Raw genomic sequence first — 9,805 nt, 5'->3', positions numbered from 1 at the left:
ATACTTTATAACAGTGAATATATATGAAATTCTTACCTTTTCAGCTGTTGGATTTCCACCTGGCGGAGTTGCTGGAATATCTGCCGGTGAGTATTGTCACACTAGTTTGATACATGAGGAAACCTATTTTTTAACTTTTCATTAATGAATTTATTACCGCCTTTCTCCAATATATTACTATTCTGTTTACTTTGTATTAATTTTAAATCTATCATCGTTCTCATATTGTAGGGTTCATATTGCTTTTGATTGGTGTTGTGGTCGTACTGTTATTCCTTGGACGTACTGGGCGTTTACAGCCTGCTAAAGCCAGAATGACACAAGGGATAAGAACTATTCGTAACACAATCCGAGTTCGCTCACATACTAATGGTGGATATAATGTAAGTATTACCTACAAAACATATAAAATTTAAGAAAAAAAGACCTTACTATGAGGTTATTCATAGTGTAGCATACCTTTTTAGCCAACACAACAGCTCAAAGGGCCAAGTCAGCTTTTCGCATCACTTGTCGTCCGTCGTCCGTCGTCGTTAACTTTTACAAAAATCTTCTCCTCTGAAACTAATCGGTCAAATGAGTAGGTCCGGCAAGGGACGATTTCGGCATTTTAAAGTTCATCTAACGAAAGATTGTATACCCTTTTCAAACACTTAAGTGTTTATTTCAATTTATTCAATTAGGGAAGGATTTTAACTGATTAAATCATTTAAAACACTTCTATTCAAGCATAAATATAACAAATCTATCAAATATGCCAAAAATCGTCACTTTTTAGAGGTTTTTGTAAAAAATGAAAATGGCCGCATCAGTGTTCATCATCAACCTTTATATATATTATGTATCAATAATACAGTATTATCATCAAATACAACTAACATTTCAATATAATGAATGAACACGAATGCGGGCTCTTTCATTTAAGACGGAAACCGTCTTAAATCTAACTAAAATGCTAAAATTGTGAAGATTTCAGTCATTTAGCATGACTTAGTGATGCTAATACCAGATGTATGTGCATTGTATTGTCAAACATAGTCCTTATTTATGCAGCAGCAGCATTCTACTTTTTAATAAATATCTTAACGATTACATTTGCACAATTTTCTAAAACTGCTATATTTTGGGGCCAAAAAGGGGTCTTACTGAACCTACTCCTTTAACCAAACTTATCCACAGTAATCATTGAGGTATAAAGTTTAACAGTTGTGTCCGGTGACCCGGTCAACCAACCAAGATGGCCGCCATGGCTAAACATAAAACATAAGGGTAAAATGTAGATTTTGGCCTAAAACTCTAAACCAAAGCATTTAGAGCAAATCTGACTAGTGCTGAAATTGTTTATCAAGGCAATATATATCTGCCCTGAATTTTCTAGATGAATTGGACAACCGGTTGTTGGGTTGCTGGCCCCGAATTTGTAATTTTTAAAGCAATTTTGCTCTTTTTGGTTATTATCTTGAATTTGTTTTAGATAGAGATGAACTGTTAACAGCAATAATGTTCAGTAAGATTTACAAATAAGTTAACATGACCAAAATGGTCAGATGACCCTTGAGGAGTTATTGCCCTTTATAGTCAATTTTTAACAATTTTCATTAATTTGGTAATTTTTTGTAAATTTTTCAAAAATAATTTCGTCTGTTACTAATGGACAGAGTTCATTATAGATAGAGATAATTGTAAGAAGCAAGAACGTTCAATAAAGTAAGAACTTCAAAACACATCATCATCACCGAACAATTTTGTCATGAATCCATCTGTGTCCTTTGTTTAATATGCACAAATACCAAGATGAGCGACACAGACTCTAAAAAGCTTCTAGTTTCAAGTAAAGACAATAAAGTCAACGGAAGGTTAAAAAAAATATCTCACAAAGTAGATACATCAATATAGCGTAAAAATTCCCAAACAATGCTTGCTTTCTGAACATGCATAAAGAAATGTGTGTGCATTTGATAAACGTGACTTTTACAGTATATATCAAGATAATCGTACCGAAAGAAAACTTCTCTCATATTTACTTCTACAAATGTTGCAATAATTGAGATATAAAGTTTGCATCTTACAATATATTTAGAAAGATAAAGCATATGATTTGCATATGATAATATACATCAACAAACGACAACCACTTAAATACTGACTCCTGACCAGAGAAAAATCACATATAGAAAACATGTTTGAAGACATCCATTTATTGTCTATGTATGAAGAATGCCACATGTGGAGCAAAATCTCCTTATCATGATGTACTTGAGATCACCTCCGTTTAAGTGAGGTTTGTGTTGCTTAGTCTATAGAATTTTCGTGGTGTGTTTTAAGTACAGTTGTTTTTGTTTATCCGTTTATTGCTATGGTAGTGTCAGTTTAATTCGAATAAGATATTTAAAAATCGACTTTTTAGAAGAATTATTTATAGGAGAATTTGATTCAATTCAGATCTTTAGTTGTTTTAATGTTGACTCTATTTCAACCCCAAAGGTGACTGAGGAATATAAGTGTTGTAACCTTTGCCTTATTCGGACCTGTTATAACCCCATGACAAAGTGGGACGTTTGGCTATACTTGGTATAAAAACGTAACCACATACGGTTTGAATGCATTGTATTGATAAAATGCCATCTCTCAGCACAGGAATATAACAGTGGTTATTCACTCGTTTGATGTGTATGAGCTTTTGGGTTTGCCATTTGCTTAAGAACTTTTCATTTAGAAGTTTCCTAGGAGTTCGGTTTTTTTGTTATTTTACTTTTTCCAATTCTCTTTCCTTTGACCTCATTTTCCAGTGACATTCCAAATTTCTAGCACTTTACCAATTTTGATCCCTACTACAGAAACTTCTACTCAAAATTGTGGGAAATTGTTTGCAGCACTTTAGTAAGTGACACACAATTTAGTATTTAGAAACTTTGCCCTTCCTCTTTGCAACAAAATCTAAAACATTTAGCATTTCACAGTTAGGATAATAAAATTCATATCAATATTTTAATTTCATTCAATCAAATCAGTCTTTGTATTTTAGAATCGAGCATACAGTTCTAAGTTTGATGACGACATATACTTCTATGGACAAATGGAATTTAAAGGAGTTACGAATCTAATTATTTCACGTAAGGACATATCCATGGAATCTGAGTTAGCTCAAGGAAGATTTGCAACAATTTATTTATCCAAATACTATGGTAACCATCGAGATGCACAAACCGTTGTTGCTAAAGTTTTAAAAGGTAAAGTTATATGAATGTATACCATACAAATTAAATTCAACATATGTAATTTCTTAGTTATACCACAGAAATTAAAAGGGTCTTAACACTGGTCAAAGGAATATTTCTTTTTCCTCGTTATTTCCTTTTCCACTTAGAGTGAAGGAAACAAATTACAAAGTATTATCCATATGAATCTTTGATTGCCGAAGACAATATGATAAAATTCTATAAAGATATCAGGGTACAATGTACATGAAGATAATGTACTATCTACAAATAAAACCAAGATTTTAAATTCCTTTCAAATTATATAACTTACATGCGACTTGTCAATACTTTTAACCTGTCCACACCGCAAACTCAGAAAAAAGGTTAGCTGTAGAATGCAGTCAAAATATTAAGTACCAGCTGTGCTGAAGTTTGTTAAGTGGAGTTTTTTTAGGGACTACCATATAAATATCTGCAGATAAAACATTTTTGGGAACCAAATATCTCTTAGATCAGTCTGAATATAACAGTAAAATATTCTTTTGTTGATGGCGATTTATAGTAAATATGCCCTTTTTTTCAACAATAAAGTATTGGAAATATTACACTATTGACACTACCGAAAAATTAGTATAAATCATACCTTAAATAGTTTTAAACAAAATGATATAATTAGTGATATTTAAACTTAATCATATTACTACAGATGACCAAAAGGAAGAGAATGTCATGAAGATGAAGGCTAAAATTAACTTTTACATAGAAAAAGTCGGACATCACAAAAACGTTGTGGATTTTATAGGATACGTAGAGGACGATGTTAGTAAGTATATAAGTTCGTCGAGTTGTAAGACATAATAGTGTCCTGTGAAAAAGTTTCAATGTGGACAGTTTTTCATTTAAATTCGGTATTTGATATAACCCATTGCCGTGGAATGGTGTCCCTCAACAGGACAGATTTTTACTGCTAACAATATAAAAAAGTGTCCACTCACAGGACAAATTTTCATAGTAGTTGTGTCCTCCAATTTAAGTAATACAAAGGTCATTGCACAGTTTTATTATACTTCAATTTGAATTAAAATATAAAGGATTGATGAGAAATTGATCAACATACAAATGTTAACAAATAAATTATGGATGGAGGTGAATATAGAGAAATTTAAGTTCTAAAAATTCCCATCAAATGGTTATGACAATGAAAGAATAACAATAAGAAGATAGTGTAAAATCAAATATGAAAAACTTTACCATATCTTTAATGTCAGAGAAGAAGGCAATAGAAAATGAATACTGTCCATTGCCATGAAATATTGTCTCCTAAGTGGACAGCATTTTACAGCAACAATTTATGAAATATGGTCCATCTGCAAAACAAATTCTGTAGTGAATGTTATTAAATTGTGTACTCCAAGGAAAATGAAACTGAACAGATAAAAGATATAGATATGAGGATAAGGAAGGTGTGAGTGCCAATAAAACAATTTTGATTTCAAAGTTACAATTAATTCAAGTTCATATTTTAAAATGCGTCCAGTTATAACAAGGCAGTGGATATCATTTAATACTTTAATCATATCAAACAATGCCCTGCCGGACACAATGTCTTGTGCAAAAATTGTCCACCTGGACAATATTATGGTGGTAAATAATGTCCATGTTCATGGACACTTTTTCATACCTGAGGACATGTTTGCATAGGAAATTTTGTCCAGGACACATTTAAATAAGTAAATATTGTCAAAATGTGTCCGGTGGACATTTTTTCATGGAGGACATTATTAAATCATACAAAGTAACGACAGAGACATGAACCGCAACAATAGAAACAGAATTGTGTTAGAAAATCTCAATCATGAAGGAGATGAAAATCTGTATTCTTCAGCTAAACTGTCCAATGTTCTTGATGTAAGCTGCTTCCATTTGTATAGTTATGCTCATTGCTGTCCGTCAGTCTGTCCTTGGTCCACTATCTTATCCATATTCAATTTTGTATACTTTTTGTCATTAGCCATCCAGTTTAGTTGGTGATGGAGTTGATAAAGCAGTCTATGAATATGATCAATTACTTAACTTTAATAAAATTAACGGTACCAATTTCCTTGCACCAGATGCGCATTTAAGTTTCGTTTTGCCAAATGATTATATTATGACACTGGTTTATATTTTCATGATTTTCATAGTATTTCATCTTATAAGCATATGCCCATTGCACTACATTATTTTACAAAGATACATGTTTGTAGGAGGACCGTTTATGGTATTGGAATATTGTGAAAGTGGGGTACTGAAGGAGTTCCTGATCTCAAAGAAGTCTGACGTAACTGTTGATTTGGAAGAAAGATTGTTCAGAATGGTCTTTGGGGTTTGTCTTGGAATGGACTATTTATCATCAAAAAAGGTACAAAACAGGAAAGACAATGTCATTATGTTACCTTATTTACATATAATAGCCATTCGTATCACGTAACTGAAAAGAGAGACTTATTATATATTAAGAAAACTTTATTAAACGAGGTAACGGCATATGCTTTAAAATGACATTGCTAATAAAACTTTACATGTGACCATTTTTGAATTGTTTTGCTTTTTAAATTTCTAATATTATCATTTTAATTATTTATTTCAAAAAAACTTTACTCTTTGCAATAGGTTGTCCACAGAAGATTAGCAGCCAGAAATGTTCTTTTAGATCATTTGTTTGAACCAAAGATAACTGGATTTGGACCAGAACCTGACGCAGAACAAGAGGGGGAAGTAAGTTTTAATGACATTCTCTTTATTTAACATTATTCTTCTAATTTCTGAAAACCGGTTCGACGGGTTTTTGTATTTGTATATATATCTAATTTACATTTTAAAATAGTATTATTTAGATGTACGCACAAGTATTTAGAGGCAATGAAAATGTATAGAAATATTTGGTGTTCAAATGACTTTTTTTTATAATTGAACATATTTTTTTTCCCTCGAGTACTGAATAAAATTAAGAATGAAAATGGGGAATGTGTCAAAGAGACAATAACCCGACCATAGTGCAAACAACAGCCGAAGACTACCAATGGGTCTTCAATGCAGCGACAAACTCCTGTATCCGGAGAAGTCATTTAGCAAGCCCCTGAACAATTCTTCAAATTTTTCGTTGTATCCTTAGAATGTTATGTTTTAATTTTGATAGAGGCGCCTATAGCTAGGAGACTCCATATAAGTGTTGTGTTCTCTTCTTTGACTACCATAAGGGTTACATGTGAAATGTTATAATCGATAAGTTACAGAGATCAAGGGTATTTTGATTTGAGGTCCTTAGTCAACCAAACTGAAAATGACTTCGAGGTTAACTGATTCTGGTTTATTTTACCTAATTTATCATCAGAAAACGTATAGACTGTAGTGGTACGTTGACATTTAATAATCTTTTTCTCCTATCTTATATTTTAAATAAGATGATAAGTGACATAGTTCATAAACCATATATAGAAATGACCTAAGATCTTTTGAATGAATGTGCTAGCTTCCTAGCCTTCAAATTGACGTAAAGGTCAAATGTAAATCTGATGTTCTAGATTTTGACTGGATGTGATTTTTTTCTTGGTGTTACTAGAGCTTTAAATTTTGGAATCAGTTTGAAAAAGTTAAATAACATAATAAATGAAACTCAAACTGAAATTTTAACCGAAAGTACCTACCAGGCCCTTATCTTAAGCAAAAGTATTGAGAAAGCATACATTTTCTTAAATCTTCCATAATTAAGATTTTATCTTACACCAGAATAGTCATTTGAACCGAATGTGAATATTTCCTATTCGAAACATACGCATTTGTGGGCGGAAAGACCTTTGAAAATAAAATTGTTCATTTATTTTTTATTTTTTTTGTAGGAACGTATACCACTGAAATGGATGGCACCAGAATGTATGAAAACAACTAAGCATGCAAATGAATTGAGTGATGTTTTCTCTTTCGGCATTGTTATGTGGGAAATATTTTCATTGGGTAAGATATTTTTTTACTTCAATGTTCATGCTATGAGAAAACTGAATACTAATATTTACTGCAACAAAGCCTTTATCGCTCACAGTTTAATGTTCATGTATACTAGATTGAGATCGTTTATTAAATTATAATCCTGGTTCCTATAAGAACATTTGTAACAATGAAGAAAAACACATTTAATGTCCGTTGGCTTAAAGTACATCTACAACGATGTCGGTCTAATAATAGTAGTAGTTGAATGTTGAATGTTGACTAACATACTGATAAAAAAAATATCCAAACCAACCATAACTAATTTTGACAACTTGTTTGTAATTTAAAAATAAAAGATGAAAGATAAAACATAATTTGTAGTAGTGTTGGAATATGCTCACTAACGATAAGCCTGCTTATCTTTGTATAGTTGATGAAAGAACACTATCCGCAAGATAACAGGCAATGAATGCGTCGTCGTACAACCCCTGAAATGAGAGAATATTTGTTTTTCAATTTGTAGGCGACACACCTTACCCAGACATACAGAGCAGGGACGTTGCTTCTAAACTGAAACAAGGATACAAAATGAAGAGACCAGAATACTGCGATGATGCGTGAGTGTATTGAATAGCTTTTTTTTAATAATTCAAAATTACTTGGCAAAAATATGCATACAGAATATTTACTCAAACCTTAAAGCATAAAAGGAAACTTTACATTTGTAATTTCTAATTATAATTTGACTGTTTTAGAAAACACGCCGAAATATATAGATACACGAAAATAAACCCAAAATACAACAAGGATGATGTCATTGCGTTATTAATTCAAAATTAATGCTGTAAATTTATTATATAAAACAGCAGTAACTTTTGCAGAATGTTTGCTTCTCAATGTTTTATACTTTCCTTAATAATACTCATGTCTAATGGTGGTCTTTTTCTTCATTTAAAACAGGTACGGTCAATTCCTCTGAGTTTAAATCAACCTTTGGTCCTATTTGAAATGAAATCAAGGCATCCACCGAAATTTTCACTAAAAAGCTATATGTTTCAGATCTAAGAGTAGTATTTCATCATTTTCAAATTCTATGTGAAAATTAAAACTAAGGCTTTTTTATTTCAGGAACAGATTACCTTAGCCGTATTTGGCATATATTAGGAATTTCGGTTCTCAATGCTCTTCAACTTCGTATTTTTTTTTGCCTTTTAAGCATTTTTGTATTCGAGCGTCAGTGATGAGTCTTTTGTAAACGAATGCGCGTCTGGCGTTATTATAAAATTTTGGTCCTGGTATCTATGATTAGTTTATTTACAGCTCTGATCTACACCCTGTGAGTGAAAAAAGTGCAAATGAATTTGGACCTATCTTATTTGCCCATCCATCACTCTTTATTTACAAACATATCTTAAATATTTTCTTCTGTTAACAATATCAAACTCTGTTCGAATCTTCTACATAACATACTATACAATTGAACATTTTTTATATTTCTCTAATTTCTTTAAAACATATAATTAAATATTAATATTGATATAAATAAAAAGAAGTTTCTTCTTGTTATTACCTAAAACAAATAACTTCCATTCGAAGTAGTTGTTTCTATCGTAAAAGTGCGTATCACAAAATTAACCAAATGACCAATTTATAATTGTCATTATTTAGGATACACTACAAAGTATCTATGGAAAAGATCTATATTGATGGAATTGTTGTTTATTTTCATTTTAGCAAGTTTCACAAAAAGACATCGTTGTTGTGTAGATGTATGTGTGATAATCTTTGTATAATTACAAAATACAACAATATGTTGGTATAAATCTTGCATTTCATGTTCTCTAGGGACGAATAATTGTTGATAATGAAATGTTCTTTTTTATTTGTTTCAGCTTCTATAAGATCATGTTAAAGTGCTGGCACTATCATCCAAGCAAACGTTCAGGTTTTGCAGAGGTTAAGGATCAGCTGTCGAACATGTTCCAGGAAGGACCAAGTGAAGAATATTACTACCGGACAAATGATCTGTAAATCAGATCCTACTTCCAGGCAAATGATCTATGATTTAGATAAAACTGTACGTTTTTAAAAGAAAACATTGGATTGTAAATGTAGCTATTAAATGTAGTTTTGTTCTGCCTAGACATATTTGACATTTTAGAGATTGATATATCTAAATATTTATAATAATTTATGATGTAACATGATGCATTATCTAAGATATATATAAATTTAAGAAAATTATTAAAATTACAATATGCATTGGCCTATTTATTTTAATTTGCATAGTATTATATACTGAAGGTTTGTGTTCCTTTTTTCTATGTATGTATAAGCAGTAATTATCTAATTTTTGTTTGTTGGTGTGAATGTGACAATAGACTTACGTATAACAAGATATTTCTACTCATCTCATACACATGTGTTTACAGTTTGTAAATTTATCATTTGATTGATTTTAAACTTGGAGAAAGAAACGAAGGCTACTTAAAAAAAACATTATGAACATGAAATGTTGACACAATAATCTGTTAAATGCTAAGTTAACACTTGAAGAATGTGAATGAAGATAGTAATTATGGATTGTGTAAGGATACTTAGCATTTAACCTCTTCGCCATTTTCTGTCTTTTATTTGTT

At 31.2% G+C, this 9,805-nt stretch overlaps 1 protein-coding gene across 1 annotated transcript; it reads left to right on the top strand.

Annotated features, from left to right (window-relative positions):
* The first annotated feature begins 5,447 nt into the window (after nucleotides 1-5,447).
* Nucleotides 5,448-9,216, top strand: LOC134704879 (tyrosine-protein kinase CSK-like). The gene is made up of 5 exons (XM_063563663.1): nucleotides 5,448-5,601; nucleotides 5,853-5,957; nucleotides 7,079-7,193; nucleotides 7,690-7,783; nucleotides 9,059-9,216. The coding sequence occupies exons 1-5, from the start codon at nucleotides 5,458-5,460 to the stop codon at nucleotides 9,195-9,197; spliced, it is 597 nt and encodes a 198-aa protein (XP_063419733.1). The 5' UTR covers nucleotides 5,448-5,457; the 3' UTR covers nucleotides 9,198-9,216.
* Nucleotides 9,217-9,805: the final 589 nt, after the last annotated feature.

The sequence above is a fragment of the Mytilus trossulus genome, chromosome 2 (assembly GCF_036588685.1).
Source record: "Mytilus trossulus isolate FHL-02 chromosome 2, PNRI_Mtr1.1.1.hap1, whole genome shotgun sequence".
NCBI lineage: Eukaryota > Metazoa > Mollusca > Bivalvia > Mytilida > Mytilidae > Mytilus > Mytilus trossulus.
This window is presented reverse-complemented; position numbering and strand designations above follow the sequence as displayed.